The sequence below is a fragment of the Tetrao urogallus genome (assembly GCF_951394365.1).
Source record: "Tetrao urogallus genome assembly, chromosome: 8".
NCBI lineage: Eukaryota > Metazoa > Chordata > Aves > Galliformes > Phasianidae > Tetrao > Tetrao urogallus.
Window position 1 is genome coordinate 18432620 of NC_136821.1, and position 21234 is coordinate 18453853.

At 37.4% G+C, this 21234-nt stretch overlaps 1 protein-coding gene across 1 annotated transcript in view; it reads left to right on the forward strand.

Moving 5' to 3' along the window:
• Positions 1–3668: 3668 nt before the first annotated feature.
• Positions 3669–21234, forward strand: part of LOC306949378 (uncharacterized protein) — a gene marked incomplete at both ends in the record, with an annotated part of 32273 nt that continues 14707 nt past the window's right edge. The window contains 18 exons of the mRNA XM_079539242.1: positions 3669–3825; positions 4584–5152; positions 5948–5968; positions 7387–7446; positions 8562–8615; positions 8903–8947; positions 9677–9703; positions 10628–10672; positions 11253–11297; positions 11916–11969; positions 13245–13313; positions 13651–13719; positions 14919–14987; positions 17471–17539; positions 17948–18016; positions 18109–18177; positions 20467–20535; positions 20836–20907. Coding sequence (XP_079395368.1) covers positions 3669–3825; positions 4584–5152; positions 5948–5968; positions 7387–7446; positions 8562–8615; positions 8903–8947; positions 9677–9703; positions 10628–10672; positions 11253–11297; positions 11916–11969; positions 13245–13313; positions 13651–13719; positions 14919–14987; positions 17471–17539; positions 17948–18016; positions 18109–18177; positions 20467–20535; positions 20836–20907 — 1632 coding nt within the window. The remainder of the gene's footprint in view (positions 3826–4583; positions 5153–5947; positions 5969–7386; positions 7447–8561; positions 8616–8902; positions 8948–9676; positions 9704–10627; positions 10673–11252; positions 11298–11915; positions 11970–13244; positions 13314–13650; positions 13720–14918; positions 14988–17470; positions 17540–17947; positions 18017–18108; positions 18178–20466; positions 20536–20835; positions 20908–21234) is intronic.

Consider the following 21234-nt stretch of genomic DNA (forward strand, 5'->3'; position numbering starts at 1 on the left):
TTTGGCTGTACTACATAGAGATAAAATTTGAAAATATTGAAGACAGCACCCTCTCTTCTATGTCTTATTAGAGAGTAGTAAGTTTCCTGGCTCCATCTGAAAATTCCAGTATAATATTAAAAAAGGAGAAAACGGAGAGACAGGTAAATACCACCTGTAAAAGAGACGGCTGTGCTTACCACACTTGTCACAAAGAGTCATTCGAATTTGTTGGAAGCTGAACAAAGATTAATTCTTTGACATCAAAAACCTTTCTTACAGCATTTTCTGTGGCAATGAATCCAGATGAAAACACGATACAGCTATCTTGATCACTGCATGCTCAAGATTTGTACCACAAAGCAAAGATAAATCCTGGCTCTAATGGAATCAATAGTTCTGCCATTACCTCCAATCAGCCAGGATTTCATAATAGGTTTTTATAAGGCTATGCCATTATAACATAATTTTTCATATAGAACAATCAGCTTTTGTCACAAATGTATGTCCAAATGAAAAATGTCTAAAAACGCAGCCACAACTACAATTTGATTTATCAAGACTTAATGTCCTCAGCCTGCATCTTGGTCTGCCAAATCTGCTGAAACATTTTGCAGTTGGAAAGCCAAATACAGGTTTCCATTTTATCTTTCTTCACATACAACCTTCAATGAAGCTGGTTTCAGTTTTTTACATTCACTTTGAATATTTGAATGTTTCAACTATTTTTCTTAAAATTCACACTTGTGGTACAAGTTAAGGGACTGCGAACCACATTCTTTGTACATTGATGTTTAATATCAGAATTCAAAATATTGTAAATGACATGCTTTCATTATTTTACTAGTTAAAGTTAGGTAGCATAGTGGTCATGTACTTACAGGTATAGTGAAATGAAATAAATACTCCTGGAATACTACTACAGCATGATCCAGGCAGGTTAAACGGACAAGACTTGTCTTGAGGCCATGAAAGACTACATGATGGTGTGAAACATGCAGATTCTTAACAGTTCACAGCAGACGAGAAATGTATGTTATTCACACTGAGATGGTAAAAAAAAAAATGGAACACATTTCAGAAGCATCATGTCAAGCTCTTTGAGACAAAATGCTTCCATGAGAGCAGAGGTAAAAAGTAATTATGTTCTATCTGCTTCTATCGCCTATACACTGGTAATGGAAACAAACAAAAAAAAGGGCATAATATTACTTAGGTTTCCCTTTTATGGTTCCTAATCATAGCTTTTAAGACATTTATTCTATTTTAAAAATATTTATATTGTAATGACATGAAGCAGCAAAACTGGTAAACATTAAACTTGGCAAAATTTGTAGTAAATGAGGCAAAAAAGCTTACTGTTCATTTTTAAGAGTTGTCTCAATTGCATCAGTGCATACATACTTTACATTTGCATCATTTAGGTTCTGATAAAATGTCACCCTAAGAATAATGTGTGTATTGAGAACGTTCAATTTCAGAAGACTGCAAGTCTAGAAACGTACTGTATGATATGTCACATACCTGGAATTCTGACAGACTAATACCATGCATCCTACACAACCAGCTATAAAATGTGGAGGCCCCACTAAGCTTTTGAAGTTGCACCTGGCAAAAAAAAAAAAAAAAAGAAAGAAAAAAAGTCCTCAGGTTAAACATTATTCATTAATAAAAGGAAATACCCTGAAGGCAAGAACTTGCTACAAAACATACAAGTAGAATAGTTATATAATTTAGAAATTATTTGCCAGTTATGTTTTGAGGTAAAAATTAGCAGTGAAACTGAAAGAATGACAATGTTATGCTTATAGGAGACACAAAATCCCAACCATAGTTAACATGCTTTTTCTTGCTAGAATTAGATTTTTTCCTCAGTAAGATTTAGGAGCTACATGAGATTTATTATATCTATTTCAGTTAAACACCATATTATTTGTATTCCCTAAAGGGCAAAAAATTGTCTTTTCATTTCTTGCTTTAACCAAAATCTAAAAATGTCAGTACAAACAGGGGAAATCCCCTCAGACTCCTTGCTTGTAGCTGTCATACAGAAAATGGGCTGAACTGGTGGACTCTAAAGGAGAGGGCAATGGTTAGAATCAAGTAGTCTTTGTGTGCATACAAGTGGAACATTATGGGCTCACAAAGAAAAAAATTATTATATGTAAAAAAGCTACTTGTTTGATAAATTTGTTCATATTGTAAAAGCTTTCTGGGGTATTTGAAGAATTAGGTGACAAACTCCTATCCCTAGTAGAAGTGAGTGCTTTCAGGAGGCACAGCCACCTAGCTTAGATTTTGAAGCCATCACATTACATCAGAATCCTAGGTCTCTTCTACGGTTTTTGAAAGGACAGGTGTGGCAGACAAGTCTGAAGCAATTGCACTGCTTTCTAACTGGCCTGTCATTTTATTTCCTCATGATGGATAATCTCATCAGCAAATTACATAGGCTGGTAGGTAGGAAAATGCATTGGAGTGAGAGCACTCCTCATCCATAAGTTCGTGAGTACGCACAAGAACTTTTTGTATATTTAAAAGGCTGCAGGGATGCTGGAGCATGTGAGGTGTAAACCTGAGAGACACATGCATAGCCTGGGGAGGAAGAGAAAAGGGGGTGGGTACTCAGAAAGGGGAGTGAAGATTATTGTTCTTCCCCTTTCTCCTTGCCTGTACTGGCCCCTCCTGACACAAGACACCAATTCTCACAGGAGCTCGCAACCCTACTTCTCCCTCCTTTCTTCACAGAGCATCCAACACAGGCAGGACAACACAGCTGGCAGAGCATCCAGGACAGCACCCTGCATATCTGTAGAGCCCCATGCTTTGGAGCATCAAGGTAAGGACACCACAAGTCCTGAAAAGAAGCTGAAAAGTCCTGGCTATGTTAGGGACTTCTCTCAGATGATCATACCCTGGCAGGTTTATTCTTGACACTGAGCTATCCTTTTGCTATGTGCTGGGAAGAGCTTGCAGGGAGATGGCAGCAGGGCAGGACTGACTTATCAGCCCTAAGCAGTCTGTGAGTCCTAGGTGTGCCTGTGAACCCAGGACAAACAAGTCCCCCTGTTTATAGGTAGCACAGCACTCTGTGCCCACAGCAGGTATGTGCATGCTGGGACAGCAGAGCCAGAGGTGACTGTTGCTCTGTAGTACAACTAAAGAGAGGAGCATTGTCTCAGCAAGGTGACCCTCAGTATAGAGGGTTCCTGACTGGAGAGAATAGGGGAAAACTTGGTCTCACTCTGTATTTGTGTGCCAGCTCAGGACAAAGCAGGTTTTAAAAACATCTGTGAATTTCACTTGGTATTCATTCTACACCCACATGGGCACAGCCAATGTTAAGGTTTCTGAAGAGTACTGGTTGTACAAGCACTACCAGGAAGCAAGAGAGAAATGAAGTATGCTTGTAGAATGCCTGTCTCCAGTATGTGAAATGCAATAACTATATGCACTATACCTGAAAACCTCTCTAATATGTTTCTGATTGTTATTCATTACATTTTTTTGGAGAAGCTCTTACCTAAAAAAAAAAAAAAAAAAAGCCAGCTCACTTTCAGGGACTATACTGGAAAATACATCCTGTTAAGCAACTTGTCAAGCAAAACTGAACATTTTATTGTCCTTATACTGCTGTACTACATTACTGTCTTATTTGTGTTGTTTAGGAAACAGAAACCAAATAAATTATGTTCTTCAAATTCTGGTGGCTTTTGTGGATACTTGAACAACATGAATTTTCAGCAGAAAATCTCAATGAAGAAAAAAGATATGGACTGAGAAGACCCACAATTAAACACATTCTGTCAAACACTGTAGAAAAATATCCTAGCCCCAGTGATCAAGGTGACTGTTATTTTAAAACTTTTTTTCTTCTTGATTCCTTTACTCAGATCTACATGGCTAGCTTCTCTCTAAGATACTATTTATAGTTCACCTTGTTCTACATGTTAGCGTGCTGTATTTTTGCACTACAATCTTTTTACTCCTTTCTCTCTCCTCTCCTTTTTATTTTATAAAAGGAGATTACTTGTATCTTTTTTGATTTTGTTGTGTTTTAATATGGTTGGTAGCCTGCTATTGTCACTTCAAAAATAGTAGTCTATATATTTTTATAGAAGTAGTTCAGAAAATTATTACTCTCTAATGTACATCAGTGCAGAGCCTGCTTTTAGAATTTTATGTCACTAGACATAAGAGTCAGTTAAGTGACATAACATAGCTCTATTAAATCACATACCAGTGTCTCATTCTGCAACACTTATTTTCCTATTAATGACTCTCGTCTTTCCAGCCCCCATTTTGGTAACTAGCATGAAGACAGAACATGTGTGTAAATATCACAGCAACATTCCTCATTCTGTGACATATCCTTCCTTTTAGTTTCTTATTTCCTGGGGTGTCTGCTCTGGAGCAAATTCATCAACCTCTTTATGTCCTATATTCACAAGAGTTTCACACTTGTGATCTCAGGTGTTTTCCTGAGATCACAATTTCCATAATTTAACTCTCAACTTCAAAGCTGAAAAATACATATAAGGGTAAGGATAGAATGAGATTTATTATTAAAACCCGCCACTCACTTACCTACCTATTTATTCTAGATGAAGACTGCATTCTGGAGATCGCTTTTTTACTGGACAGCTCTGAAAGTGCTAAGCATTATAATCATGAACAGCAAAAAAAATTTGTTTTAGAAGTGGTAGACCAAATGAAAGGTCTGCAGCTTAGTTCTGGACGGACCCTCAGCTGGAGGATGGCCTTACTTCAGTACAGCAGCACTGTTTCCACAGAGCAAACTTTTCATGACTGGAGAGGTCCTGAAGCATTCAAATCCCACATTGCTCCTATCACCTACATAGGTCATGGTACCTACACAACTTATGCTATTACTAACCTTACACAACTCTACATGAGAGAAGGGACTCCAGGTAGTTTGAAACTAGCTGTACTCTTCACTGATGGAATTGACCATCCAAGAAACCCAGATATTTTCGCAGCTACAGCTGATGCTAAAAACCAAGGAATTGTATTGTTCACAATGGGAATGACCAGAGTGGCTGAGGAGGTTAGCAATGCTGCCAAGCTCCGGCTCCTGGCCAGTGTCCCAGCATCCAGATTTGTTTCCAACCTCCAGGAGAAAGGAACTGTGGAGAAAGTTCTCACAGAAATGGTACGTACACAGAAATGTCTGCAAACATTTAGAGAAGTGTGAAAAAATGTCTTATTCCCAATAATTTGGAATGCTCACAATATTAAAGAAATCTGTACTTTTTTTACAATTTAAAGAGGCCCACATACAGGTTCACGTACCCTTATTAATAAAACCACTGTGCCAAAGCACAGGTTTCTTTTTTTCTCCACAACATTCAGGTCTTGTCAGTCAAAATGTTGAAGCCTCAACTGAATTAGACCCAAGAAGACCTGTTACAAATGATATTTTTATCTGAGCTAGTTTGATGATGACTACCAAAGAGAAATAAACTCCAAGTTAAATCTTTTCTAAGGTGGTCTTACTGTTCTCATTCTATATGCCTATTGTTAGGCACACATCAGAAAGACATCTGATTTTCTCAAGTGCAGAATACATTTCATTCATAGTAGAGGGCTGCTGCTATTCAGCACTTCAAAATACAGCAGTATAGTCCCTAAGTGTGTTGTCCCATCTACCTAGCTAACTCCATTGGTTTAGATATGTTTACCATTGTAATTGTAGCAAGTTGGGCTGGCAGTCAGTGATGGGTGCAGTTAACAATCTGTAATAGCAAACGAAATTATTGAAGTTACTTTTTTTGTTTTTAGAAAGGAGAGATTGCTAATACGTTTCTCATTAAAGCTTAATTCTTTTTAATATGTTAGTTGCTTAATTTTTTACATAACTGCTGAAATATTTTTTACATCTATTGATATTCTTGAGTGGGTTATGACATTAAGTTTCTAATGCTGTTTCCAATATTTGTTTTTGCAGAAAGATCTGTCTGAGGAACAAGTAAGTTGTTTTTCCCACACAGCATTCCTGCTTAATATATTCCCATAGACTTTTACTGTTGTGTGGGAACACAAGATTCAACAAAACTGATAGCATAATTGGTAAAATATGAACTCCAGCAGGATTGTCCTCAAGTATAAGTGATTTTGTATGATCACAACAAAGCTTTATTTTGCTATCCTAATTTCATTTGCTTTTTCTCCTTATTCTTGTATTTGAAAAATAACAGTGCATGAGGTTAGTGAGAATTTGCTGATGTATCTCAGAAAGTCATCCAAACATCCAGACTTAGTGGATAAGAAAATATGACACCAAGTTGAATGCATTGCAGTTCTATCCCTTAACTAGCTTTCTGTGTCAAAGAGACAAAGAAAAGGAAGAAACCAAGGTTCCGCCATTGCACTTTTCCATTTCTCCACACTGTGCTACTCTGACTGCAGGCATTGGTAGGTGTGGCCATTTTGTGGTGAATGAGGCCAACTTTCCTGCTAAAGATTTTAGTCCCGCTTAAAGTACAGTTATCTCAAGCAAAGTCCAGTCTGATGAGTAGTTCAAGGAAACTTAAATATTTCTGAGCATTTGCAAAACTTAAAACATTCTAATTTTCACTCATTTCTACTGATGTGTTGATTTTTCTCTGAAAAAATAAATCCTGAATTAGCAAGCCATTAAGTGTTATCATTGGAGGACACATTACTAATAATTGCGATATTCATACAAGAATGATGCTTAAAGAATTTCATTTACAGATGCTGTCAAGCTGAGTGGAGGTTCATAAATAATACAACCAAAAATAAAAACACTATTCCTCCCAAAATAAGCCCACGAGTTGTACAAATTCTGTATCAAGTAATAATTTTGAAGTCTCAGAAAGATAAAAAAAATCTTGTAACTGTGTACCACAGTGATGTCTGATTAGAACACATGACTATACAGATGAAAGAAAATGAAGATTAGAAACTTAAGTAAATGAAAGCATATGCAATAATGTCTTTTGTGTACAGATCAAGCTAGACTATGATCTATCCTACATATATAGGAGTGCAGCAAAGCAAGAGAGAAAAAAATGGTATATATTTCCTTACTCCATTGTCTAGGCTATATTTACACAGACTAGTAATCAAAACAGATCACTAATCACAGACACTCAGCATGCAAATAAACTGGTCTTGTGAGGCATCTGGGGGTAAAGCCATTATCAAGATGCAATCTAAGAAGTAAGAATGATACAGATTTTGGGATGGAGTATGGAGGCCACAGTTGATTTGTAAACCATCATCAGAAAGATTTCTGAAAAACATTTAAATATAACAACTTTCTGATCATTTTTGGTGTGTTCACAGTAGCAACTCAGGAATTAACATGTTTTCTCTCTTTACTAAAGCACACTGATCTGAATTTACCATTTTCCTTCATAGTGCCCCCAGGCTACCATATGTAAGTGTGAGAAGGGGGAGAGGGGCCTTCCTGGCCCTGCTGTAAGTAGTTGTCATTTCTCATTTTCCTACTGTTGAATAACTGATGTACAATATAAATCAAGATTTATTTTATTGTTGTTATTTTTTAGGAAAGTATTTGAACCCAAATCCTACAAAAATAAAAGTTAAAGCTTCAGTACACAGTCATCCATAGATCCACTGCATGGCAATGTCACAGCAGCCAGAAACATACAGAAAGATTCCATTGACATGAAATGCTCCCTCTGAAAAAAGTATAGTGTGATCTGGTGAGACCCTCCTATTAGAGAAGTTTAAAAGGCAGGAAGGAGCAACCTTCCCAAGTAGAACAATAATTCACCTGTTACAATCAGAAAACTACATCTGGTGGAGCTAAATGACCCAACTCAGTACCATTAGTAACAGAAACAGTCTCTGAAAGCAAGAGAGACCAAGAGGCTCAAATAATAGGAACAGCCAGTTGAGACTAATGAGGAGAGTAAAACAGACAATACTGCTTTCGAAAGGGTTTATGTTTCAAATGCTACCTTTAAGTTGGACAGACTGATAAGGTATCCCTAATGTTAAACTAAGGCAGTTCCACATTATTCACAATGTTAAACTAAGGCATAGCAATTCACATTCCTTACCTAAAATGGAGACAGGGAGAGAGCTTGAAGCAGAACAATGGAGAACTGTCCATTGTCTTTTGACCTGCATAAATACACACTTGTTTTATCCTCCACTGTACAGCACACTTTAATTGAAAATATAGTCAGTAACGCACAAACAGTAGTCTTATTTAGTTATTATTTTGTCTTTACTTGGGGAATCCAAGTTCTTTTTACAAAAAATCCATGCAGAGGCCAGAGGAAAACTATATATTCACCTAACAATCTAAGTAGCTAGAAAAGCATGTTATCACCTGTGTTCAGAGGAGAATCAAGCTTCATTTACAACAAAGATAAAGGAGAAAATTGGCTATTGAGCCAGCCTTCACACTTTCAGAAATTCAATATAAATATTTAAAAATATATACACAGGAAGCAAATAAATATAGAAAAATACATTGTCTATATGTTGTCAAATAAAAGTCATTATTCTTAATGTAATTTTATTTGACAACAAAATAAGAACTTTATTTTGTTGCTTTTCAGGGAAAAAAGGGTCGCACTGGGGATGATGGATCTCCAGGCCTGAAAGGAGCAAAGGTGGTCTGATTTTTCAGATTTGGGAAAAAGATTTGTTACCCTATTAATACAGAAAGACTATCTTAACAGTGCTCATGTATTTTCCATCTATGACTTTAAAACTCAGCATACTCCTCTTTGCTATAGTAATGACTAAGATCCTTTAAAACAATTAAATCTTATATCTAACATATAACCACCAGAGTTCTAGAAGAGGGAGTTGGCATGCTTCCACTGTGCTAGCTACTCAGCTTGCCCAGAAAACATTTCTTCTGTTTTCACTGATCCTGATTTTGGATTATTCATAGGGGGAACCAGGCCTTAGTGGAATTCCAGGACAAGACGGAATAGAGGTAAAAAAAAAAGTATCTCCTTTTTGTCCAGTGAGCAGTATTAATTTACTTCAAGACAAAAAATAACACATGAAAAAAACTTTCAGAATAGTAAAGAATTCTACCTTACCATTAATGATTCATTAACACTAGAAGAACTGAAAACACTATGATTGCTAAAATGAAGTGAATATGCCTTCCTATAAGAGTAAACTAGAAAAATAATATTTAATAATACTAATAAACATCCTAGAAAGTGAGAAAATCTTTGACATAATAACCTAAGAACATTACAAAAATTAATCCTTTGCCTACACCTTTACAGATCTGTTTCACTTTTGCATTTGGCAAACACAGGTTATAACATCCCTAACTCTGAATTTATTCACATGAATTACTCTACTTTGTTCATTCTTGTTTAATCAGTATATAGTTATTATTTTGTGACTTTTTTCTTGTTTTCTTGATCTAGAATGCTGCTTACTATGATGAAAGCATAAACTCCAGTTGATCTGCTTTTATACAATCAAAATCACAGACTTAAGTGATATTGTCAGATTTGTCCATGCATATAAAAGCATCTATCATGACTAATAAGTACAGTATTTACAATCATGTTGTAATATTTACTAAAGCTCCTGTATTCATTCATTAGAAGCTGAGATGCTGTATATCTAGAGGCTGCAAACTACTAACAGTCTCATTTGGTCATGTATCCTTACAAACTACTTTACTTTTTTCTTTTCCCAGGGAAAATCTGGGTACAAAGGAGAAAAGGTACTTACTTTCAGTAAAAAAAATTCTGAATATGTATTAGAATTTGAGGTTACTATTAATTATGCTCATTGCTACCGTTCTAGTAAATACTAATGATGAACAATGACATCCATACACTCAATAAGCATACAGAGATTAAGCTAAGTAGGATTACAGCAATGGAAAGATAATAAATGAAAGATACTCACCAATATCATAAGCTTACAACAAACTTCACAAGGAGCAACATCCAGAAAGTGATCTTTCCCCTGAGGGGCTCAGCCCTTAAATGGGATCTAGGAGAGATGCAGCCAGGCTCCACCCCTTTCGGTAGCACAGCTGAATTGCCTTCACCTGTGCTCCTGTGGCTGACTCATTGCTTGCCTCAGGTGGTCAATCAGAGGTTCCAGCTGCGATCAACAGTTCCTACACAACATCTCCTTACTAGGTATTGCACAAGCTCTTACTGAGTATGTTTCCCTCCCCTTACAGCACAATTGCTACCATATGTCATGGAGATAATAGCATTATACATTATGCAATAACAGGCCATTTTCACCTTAAGTACTGAATGAATAAGGGTGCATATGGAACTTTGAGTCATGGCCTGAACCACTGATTGATCATCTGAGGCAAGGACTGGATCAGCCTTGGGAGCACAGCTGAAGGCAATTCAGCTGTGGTGACCAGCAGGGGTGGAACCTGGCTCCACCACTCTAAGAACCCATTTAAGGGCTGACTGCTGCTAAGGAAGGATCTCTTTTTAGAGATTTCTCTTTTGTGGAGCTTTTCATTGTGAGTCTGAATTTTGGGAATGGGTGAGCCTTTTTTTTCTGTTTGGTCCTTTGCTACCTCGCTATGGTACTCTATCCAAATGTACTTTGTTGACTGTTCAGGATGATATGCTCAATACGCATCATAAATATTTATCTCTGTTTTTTTAAGGGTGAAAGAGGTGAATGCGGAATCCCAGGGATAAAAGGAGACAGAGTAAGTAGCCGTGAAATTGTTAGGCTTCCTGGAAATAGTTGAAATGTAGAAAAGCTACAATTCCCTGAACAACCATAATGATAGAAGTAAGGCAAATGTTAATTCTTAAGCTGAAGAAATTTAGAAATTTCAGTTTTTAAAACTGAAGTGAGCAAGGATACCACTTCCAGTAACTTTCTCATTTCTTTCTGTATTTCACTGAGATGACTCTTAAGGCCCAACCCTGATCTTGCTTGTAATAGTAGTAGAATTCTAATTGACTTTAGTGGGTAGGAGAAGTCAGTATTCAGAGAAGTAGTAGTATTTGGAGGCAATGAGAGGTGAAAATGAAACAAAGATTTGTAACTCCACCATTACTCTTTAATATTGGTGTGTAATTCTTCCTCTGAATTAACGTTTTTGCAGTCCATTTAAAAGATACTTTGTCTCTATTTGCTACTGGCTACTGAGCCTCTCCTGATTTTTTTTTTTTAGTTTTAGTGATATGAGATCTGAATTGGGTACCTTAATAAAGTTGCATAAGTGATTTTGACTAAATTTAAATATACGTGTCCTTTTTTCCCCCCCACTTTTCTTTCAGGGTCCTGAAGGTCCAGTTGGCCCCAAAGGTGCAAGAGGACTGCAGGTAAAATAAATAGATAAACATTAAAAAAGATTATGAAGCTATAAAAACAAGATGGCCTTGTTACCTAGGGTCCCAAGCTCCGAAATAATACCATGACACAACTTTCTTGGAATTCTTGAGCCACTTGAGTTCAAGGCATACAAAATTGTATTAAAAAGCAACATAAACAAGAATTTGGGGGAGCACTCTAGACAACTAAATTACTCCTACAATAAGTTTCATCTCAAAGATCACAGTGAACGTAGCTCTGTTAAAATTAAAATCACTCATTTCCCATTCATGGTGTCTATTAAACTATCTTGCAGAGGTACGTAGAAACACTTTATTCTCTTTTCCTCTCAATATTGTGACTGAAGGCTGAGAAATTTAGCCTGTAATAGATACTTCAGTAGATTTGACTAGATTACCTTTTATTATATTGAAATAAAGGGACAACTAAGATTTCTCCCCAACACCTCAAGTAGCTGAATCTATATGTGCACCAGAAAGCACAAATTCTGCTCTGAAATGCTCCTAACTTGTATTTTCACATAGGCTATAGCTAATTAGAGACTTTTTCAAACTTCCATCATTCTGAAACCTTAAAAAATCTCATTAAAACTGCACCTGTTTTAATAGGGTCCACAAGGACAATCTGGAGATCAGGGGCCTGAAGGCCTGCCAGGATCAAAGGCAAGAATTGTATTTATTTCTCCTCTTTATTGATATTAAAAATGGGTCAATACAACCTCTACCATTTTTGTGGAGAATGCAGTTGAATGTGATGTTGCATATACTCTGCATTCTAAGAGGTTACTAAGGAAGGTATTTGCTCTTTATATTGTGTTCAGATCCAAATCAAGTTCTGTTCTGTCACAAACAGACAAAATACAGCAGCACCACAGAATAAAATGTAGTAGCAGTGCAGTATCACATTTGTTCAGTTTTCAATTTACAACTATTTTTTCCATAAGCGCAAAGCAGGAATTCTGTTTGGGATCTCCAATACAAACTGTTCTTGAAACTGCACGCTCCCAAAAAATAATTTAGTAGTTGACAATTACTAGTCCTGTCTACTGATATTCAGCAGAAGATATCTGAAAGTCAGTAGGATTAATACGACTCAGGACATAGTCTTGTAGTGGGCCTTCTGGAGGTGGGCTGCAGAAATCACCCAGTGCTTACTACAAGATCTAGTCCCCTCTGTAAACAACAAAACTTTTTTCTGTTCGTCTTAAAACCATATTATAAAAATATACTAAATCATTAAGATTTGCTTGGTGTACTTCCTATTTTTCCTCCTTGAAAATTTTCATGCAGTTATTCTGTGATGATGTGATATCTGTTATTCTAGTTTAACAAAAAGCACAGATATCACAGGATATTACAGACAATTACTGGATCCATTTTAACTTCATTAAGAGAGATAAGAGACATGCTTTGCTTCTCAGAAAAAAAATAAATCAGTCAAGACTGATGGATTCTCCAGCTACTGAAGAAGAATGTGGAGAAAAACTGGAAAATGAATGCCGTTCTTTGATTTTAAAATTAAATATCACATTACCTGACAATGCAAAATGCACCAATTTTTGTGCTACTTAGCTCTACCTCTACTTTATCTCTTTTGCTATCTCCTTTTGCACCGTGTTTAGAGTGCCTACTGGCCTACAGTTAATCGTATACCAGCTAGATGTGAATGAAAACCATTTTATCACACACGAAACAAAACATTTGTCCATTTCTGGCTGGCATCGCTTTGTACAGAAAACATCTATGCTCTTAATAAAGGGAATTTTGAACAGTGAAAGAGCGAAGATGAAACAATAGGTAAGATAATACCATTTGGTTGAAATTCAGGATATACAAAAAACAAATTTCAAAATCTGTTCTTTTACAACAAACAGTTAAACCAATTTCCTTAGACTCTAACTTTCATGCAGGACTGTTTATTTTTCCATTCTTTTGAAGGGTGAAAGAGGTCTTCCCGGACCACCTGGCTTGCCTGGGGAGACTGGAATAGGACTGCCAGGCCCAAAGGTACAAGCATGTGTCTTCCATATTAATTGTATTATAGGCTAAGAACAAAGACTGAGACAGCTGAGATAATATACTTTATGGTATATGAGAAACTTCAAGCCCCCAAATGATTTTTTTCATAGTACTGTAGAAGTAGAATGAAACTGTCCTCTAATGCAGTGAAATGCACCAGTTCAGTGTCTGTTGGGCTGTGCAAATCTGAGGATACTCAGATGTTCTCTGCCACTCCTATATTCAGCTACACCAAATATTGCAAGCACAGAATATGCGATGAGTATTTATGTGCCACATGTACAAATAACTAAATAAGGCATTTTCAAAATATATCTGTTTGAAGGGCAACACTGGTTTGACAGGAAGACCAGGCCCAGTTGGCCCACCTGGAGTTGGTGAGCCAGGAGTTCTGGTATGTCTGTTTCTCATTTGGAGAGGGGGAAGTGGGAAAGAAAGGAAGACTTCTCAGTGCTTTCATAATTTAAGAGATATATGTATTTTAAATGATACTCTTCTTCCTTCAACTAGCTCCCTCTATCATACGTAGTATTTTGTCTGACTTTAAATTTCCTCAGTAAACTGTAATGTTTCAAATTCCTTGACTTTTCTAATTGTCTTAGTCTCCAAACTATGATAAATAGCACCTTATGCAAAACAAGACAAATACTTTAATAAATCTGTCCCGAGAGATTAAAATCAGTGTCTTACATTTTTCTGACTTTTTCAATAAAAGTACAGAGGAAAGAGCTGCTCTGTGGGAGAACAGGAGCCTGTGATGTGCACCTTTGTTAGCCATGGCACCTGTACTAATGTGATAAGAAAAACTGTTTTTCTTAAAAATGTGAACTTAAAAAAATCTACTTGCAAATATGCTTGTCACAAAAGTGTTCTATTTATGCCATGCAGTTAGCTTTGCCTTAAAACAAGACATAATTCTGAAGCTGCATACAGAACTGTTTTCAAGCCTATTTACTACAGAGTACGCTAAGACTAACTTACTGCTATTCTGTGATGTATGTGCAGTCTCAAGGAGTAAAACAGAAAAGCAAAACAGATTCAGGAAAGCATTGTGAAGTAGGTGGAATACGTGCAGGTTTTGAACTGCATTTAATAAAGAAGTTTGGTTGTCTTACTTACCCCTTGTGTTCCTATGAGCTCTGCTTTCAGAAAGAGAAAAAGCATGCTATTGTTCTTTTCGCCAACTGCCATTAAATCTCTGTATGGATACATTTTCCTCAGTTTCATTCTGCGTGGACTTTAATGCGGTTCCCCTCCTCTTGTGATTATACTGATACATTAATAAAGATTACTAACAATTTGCAAACTAAAGTTTAGAGAGTAAAAACTTTAGGAAAAAAAAAAGAAAAAAAGAAATCACTACTACATACTGTGATTAATAAGTAACTAGAAAAGTAATACTGTCTGCCTTGTCATTGCTGCAGGCCAAAATGCTCATCACTGACTCGTGAATATTATATTACTCTATTTTTAACAGGTTATAACTACATACAAACATCTAAAGACATGCTTATAGCCTACAATGACATAGCATGTGCTGCTCTTGATTTGCCTGATTAACATATTTTGACCATTTTATACTTACGTTAACAGGGGCCTCAAGGACCACAAGGTGTACAAGGGGAACGGGGTTTACCAGGAGAAGGGCTTCCAGGAGCAAAGGTAACTGCAGTTGAAGTACTCTAGGAGCAGAGCATCACTGCTACATGAGTACATGCCAAAACAAGTTCACAGCAGACTAAAGAACCTGACAAATTAGCTTTTAAATAAATAATAAAATATGGCTTCAATTAAAATTTCAGAATTCAGTTGGTCTAAACAAAATATCAAGGCACAGATATCACCCTTAGAGGTCCAAGAGGCTATTTAATTCCCCTTAAACTTTATTTGCAGAACCTAAGCCTAGGAAGAAGCTATAGTTGTAAAAGAGCTTCTAGTATGTGACTTTACATGGATTATTATAAAAGTGATTCCTTAGATGAAAATTTCACTTTTTGGTTGCTTTTTTTTTTTTTTTCCTACATCCTTATATACAGGGACCCTTGTTCTCACTAATGACGGGCTACTAAGCTCAAATACCTCAGCCACTGGCTAACGTGTTTTAGCGAATGGCTGGATTCAGTTTGTGGGTAAAAAACAAAACTGCTGTTGCTGTTTTTCAGATACAGTGGAAGGTAATGACAATAGTAGTTGCACTTGCACATGGATGGACACTAGATACACTGTGAGCTGCTTTTGCTGTCTGCTGAAAACCAGCTCTCAGTCTTGGCTGTCATTTTGACTTTTGGTTACAAGTGGCAGGGCTGTTGTGAAACAGATACTCTCAAGGCCTTTTAAGTGGTTTTGACTTGAGTAATACTTCAAATGGAACTCATTTCTTAACTGTTTCCCTGGGAAATGCACTAGTTGAGTGTTTATTATAGTGGAAAAAAGAAAGATTCTGAAGTAGTAAACTTCACTACATTGTACAAAAGCCTTCTGGTGGGCTTGTTAATACTAACGTGGTGGTGAGTTCTTACATTTAAATATAGTTTTAACTTTTATGAGATACAGCCCCAACCCTGCAAAGCAAGGAGTTCCTTTCTCCTGTACATCTGTGCTATAGGGTCATTTTTATTCATCCACCAAATCAGTTTTGGTTGGGAAAACAAATATGTTTTGAAACAATGTTTTGAAGCATTTTGAAATATGTTTTGAAACAAATATGTTTCATAGATGCAGGCATCAATTGTTCCTTTACTAAGAATCTTACCATTTTTGCTTTGCACACAATACTGTACTCAGCTGGGTTAAAATCTGACTTCTGCTAGCATCTCTTAAAATATGATGCAGTACTTATTTTATGATGAATTATATCAATTGCCTAGCCTCATTGTTGATGGCTTATTTTCACTTAACAGATCTTATCCATGAAAACTTAATTTGAAGAAAGTGTATTTAGAAATCACTGCATTGCTGCTGAAATATCAATTCATGTGGGGAGAAACAGTGCAGCTAACAAGTGGTGCACAGCAACAATGCGCAGCGGGAACAATTATGGAATAATGCATAATCTTACTGAAACTATTGAGCACTTGAGTTAAGCAGAATAAAGTAGCCAAAGGGGAGTTCTGCCAGTATTACTGGAACACTTGATTTGGAAAAAAAAAAAAAGCACAGTTTTGACTGCCAAATCTGACCTGAAGACAAGCATGTATAAACAGAGTCTATACATGTATCTCTAATTCTATTTATGGCTGCCAAGTCAGACCTACAGTTTAAAATGCTTTTTAAGCAGGCAATTTCTTAATTTAAAGCAAATTGTACAGTTGCTTTCAGCAGAATGTTTTTGCTAGAAACTCACAACACAGTTCAGTGAAATGAGAAATATAAGCAAGTGTTCCAAACCATCAGGTTAAGGAATGTTCTTTTAAGCAAAAGTTCACGTGATGTTTTTCAGTCAAAAGTAAAAAGGTTGAAACTGGTTGAAAGGGGGAGAAAAAGCCCATCTGGGGCATAGGTTCATTGCCTTGGGTGATTCTGAAGCTATTTGCACAACCTAATGATCTGTCTCTACATGCTGTATTAACAGAAATACAAGAAATTGCAGTATTTTTTTCCTTACTAATCTACATTTTCCCGAAGACTGCTGTACTATAAATGAATGTTTAGAAGGACAAGTATATTTATATATATGCATTTCTATGATAATGCAACTCGGTCTGGTCTTTATTCTGGAAAAATTCTTAGATCTAGATCCTCACTGCCACACTTGAATGAGAATAATCCATGAGAAATTAGAGGAATCAGTTTAGACTCAGAACTCAGTCCTGCTGACATTCAAATCACCTGTGGCTTTGCCATTGATTTGAAGGGAAGCAGAACAGGACTCAGAACAATCAAAGTGAGTAAAAAGATTTAAAAAAAAAAAATTTTTTTTTTAAAAAAAGTTTGTTCAGCTCTTTCATCAAAAATTTCAAACAGCAGAGCAAGCTTATTTGAAAAGATGATCTCTTTGGTATCCTAGAAAACAAATCCAGAAACTACTTTCTGGTCCTTTTCATTTTGACTTTTGAGATGACACAGCGAACAGTGTTATTAACAGTAGTTATTTGAGAGAGAACAGCTGTGTTTTTCTATAGCTAACATATTATTTTTTCATGTAGGGAGACCGTGGTTTTGATGGACCAAAAGGCCCTCGTGGACTTCCAGGAATCAGCATAAAAGGTGAAAAGGTGAGTAGTACATACACAAAGGGATTTGCAAAGTGCCAATACATCTACACAATACAGCCTTGATATTCACTATGAACAGTGCAGGGAGGCAAGTCACTCAAAAAAGGCCCTATACAACAAACTTATGCTCAGTAAGTTCTCCTGACTTTTTTTGAATGTGTCTTTGTATTAAAATAGAAATGTTAACGAAAAACTGACTCTCTTCAAAAGTTAAGGTTTAGAATGGGAAAAAATGACTATCAGTTGGTAGCAGCCACAGAATCAGGAGGGAATAAGTGTATATATGTAAGATATAAGGTCACGTCCTCAGCTTTGCTGATTTAAGGAGTTAAGTCAACATGAGTATCATGGGAACTGTCTCAGATTGTTTCTGTATCTTTACGCAACTAATCAACTGCACTTTGCCAGGGTGAATTTGGTCCACCTGGTTTACCTGGACCAATAGGATTACCTGGAATTGGAATCCAAGGAGAGAAGGTATGGTCTTCTCTTTCCCCTCACTCCACAGCTAAATGTCTAATAACAGAATATTGTTTATTTTTAGGAAGTAATTAGATAATATTTTTCAGGGAGTGGAAGGCCCCAAAGGACCTCCGGGCTCTAGAGGGTTACCAGGACAGGGACTACCTGGACCAAAGGTTAGAGAATTTTATGAAGTAAAAAGCCTTTCTTGTGTTCTCTGAATAAGAAGTGGTCTGTCTCTATCTATATGCTTGTTGAAGGGCTCAACATCTAACTTAGTTGCAGGAAATTACTTCCTTTATTAACATTATTAAACTGTACAGCAGTTCCCACTCCACTGAAAAGCCCTAATGAACCTATGAAATTACTCTGTTTTGTCTAGCTTGCCACAAAATCTTTTGAGGTACCAAATATCAGCCAGTAAACTACTTTTTTCTGGTATTTTTCCACAGCAAGAGAGGTCTTATCTGGTCTTGCAATTTCATCATGTTGTAGGCAGGTGCAGTAAATCAATTCCAAAAAGTTATGCACTAGACATAAAAGAATATCAACATTTCAAGAATCTTTTATTCTCAGTGCAGTGTTTATTTTCCAGGAGAAAAAAAAAAATATATATATAGCTTAGATATTAGCTGCCTTGTTAATTCTGCTGCCTGTTTTCTCACCTGATTTTGTGAATTTACTATATCTAGGAGTTAAGAATGGTCCAAGATTAGATGAAGATCACAACTGATGAAGGAAAATTGTCACAGTAATCTAGCCTTGACTAATTTGCGTAATCCAGAACTGTTAATAGAAGAGTTCAACCTTAAAGTGTTTGGAATGGAGATTCAGAGTGATTTTCTGAAAAGAAGCATAAGATAAAGTTCTGAATGCCTGCAGGCTATTTAAGAATAGTATAAAGAACTGAAGGTGCAAAGTGGGTCTAAGATCCACACCAGGTAAAGCATTTGGAGCATCAGAGAGCATTGCCTCTTTCACAGAATCACAGGGTTGAAAGGGAACTCAAGGATCATGAATCTCCAACCCCCCTGCCACTGCAGGGCCATCAACCTCCCCATTTAATACTAGACCAGCAGACCAGGGCCCCATCCAATCTGACCTTGAACACCTCCAGGGACGGGGCATCCACAACCTCTCTGGGCAGCCTGTTCCAGCACCTCACCACTCTCTCTGTAAAGAATTTCCCCCTGACATCCAACCTAAATCTCCCCTCCCTCAACTTAAAACCATTTCCCCTCATCCTGCAGTTATCAACCCTTTCAAAGAGTTGATTCCCCTCCTCTTTGTAGGCTCTCTTTAGGTATTGAAAGGCTGCAATGAGGCCCCCCTGCAGCCTTCTTTTCTCCAGGCTGAACAAGCCCAGCTCCCTCAGCCTGTCTTCATAGGGGAGGTGCTCCAGTCTTCTGATCATCTTCATGGCCCTCCTCTGGACCCTCCCCAACAGCTCCCTGTCTTTTTTGTATTGGGGGTCCACACTTGGACGCAGTATTCCAGATGGGGCCTCACAAGAGCAGAGTAGAGGTGGTCAATCACCTCCCTGTCCCTGCTGGCCACCCCTCTTTTGATGGAGCCCAGGATACCATTTGTCTTCCGAGCCACAAGAGCACACTGCTGGCTCATGTTAAGCTTTTCATCCATCAAGACCCCCAGGTCCTTCTCCACAGGGCTGCTCTCAAGGACCGCTCCTTCCAGTCTGTATGGATGTCTGGGATTCCTCCAGCCCAAGTGCAAAACTCTGCACTTTGCCGTGTTGGACCTCATCAGGTTCACCCGAGCCCACCTTTCTAGCCTGTCGAGGTCCCTCTGAATGGCATCCCTTGCTTCAACCGTGTCAACCGCATCACTCAGCTTGGTGTCGTCAGCAAACTTGCTGAGGGTGCATTCGATTCTATCATCGATGTCACTGAGAAAGATGTTAAAGAGCACCGGTCAGAAGGCAGACCCCTGGGGGATGCGGCTTGTTACCAGCCTCCACCTGGACATAGAGCCATTGATGACCACCCTCTGTCTGCTGCCTTTTGACCAGTTTCTTGTCCATCCAGTGGTCCACCCATCAAATCCACATCCCTCCAATTTGGAGACAAGGAGGTGGTGTGGGACTGTGTCAGAGGCCTTGCTCAAGTCCAGGTAAATTGCATCAGTAACTTTCATCTGAAGTGATTACACAGGAACGTGTTTTACTACTGGTACAAAGAAAGAGAAGGTAAACTGCTTGAGGAGCTCAGATATACTGCTGAACTGTTGGTAGGAAACATTAATGGCCATGCATAATTACAGATTTACATCATTAATCATTTCCACCAGCAACTTTTTGGTGACAGCTCAAAAGGTGCCCAGGAATCTTGAGATTCTTAATCTTTGTGACCAAGCATTTAACATCACACTATTCTTTTCTGTAAATATAATAAACAAAGAATTTGCTTTGTATTTTTCCATTACAAACCTCTTAATTTCTACTTAAGGGTGAACAAGGCTTGCCAGGAGAGACTGGAGTGCCAGGAGAAAGAGGTATTGGAGAGCCTGGTTCTAAGGTATATTATTAATAGATGAATTCATTTATTTATTAATTTGGATTTGAAAATTTGTGCTTCTTGTGTGTTCTTTCTGTAGGCATGTAAGAATAACTCTAGAAACAGACTGTTAAACAATTAGACGCTACTTTCCTTTTTTTGTGATACATGGGAGTTGTCATTATAAAGAACTACAAGACTTGGGTTCATATGCATAAATGTTTTCTATAAATGTGCATACAGTTTACTAGTCTTTTAAAAATAGATTTATTTGATTTGGAGTCTGAATTTAATAGTAAGACTTACTTTTATTGATGTCAGGGTGAGCCAGGCCTTTCAGGACTGGCAGGTCTGCCTGGCCTTCCAGGAGAAGATGGAGCCCCTGGACAAAAGGTTGGTTTATTTCTCTCTGCAGCCCACCTGCTTCCCTTCATGCGTTCTTGCTGTTTACTCTGTGCTGATATTCAAACCTAAAAGAGAGGATCTTCATGGACAAGGGGAAAAGTAGCACATTAAAAAGAAAAACCTCAAAAATGTTTTCCAGGGAAACTTCTTCAATTTTAGGGGTGTTGGTAGTTGTGTTATCTTATTTACAGCTGGCTTTTTTCAACCCATCAAATTCCCTGCTTAGAAGGAAGACCATTAAAATGGCTGCAGGCAAAATTTAGTAGCTTTCTGATGATGAATGGAGAACTCCATATATTTTTACATTATGCACTC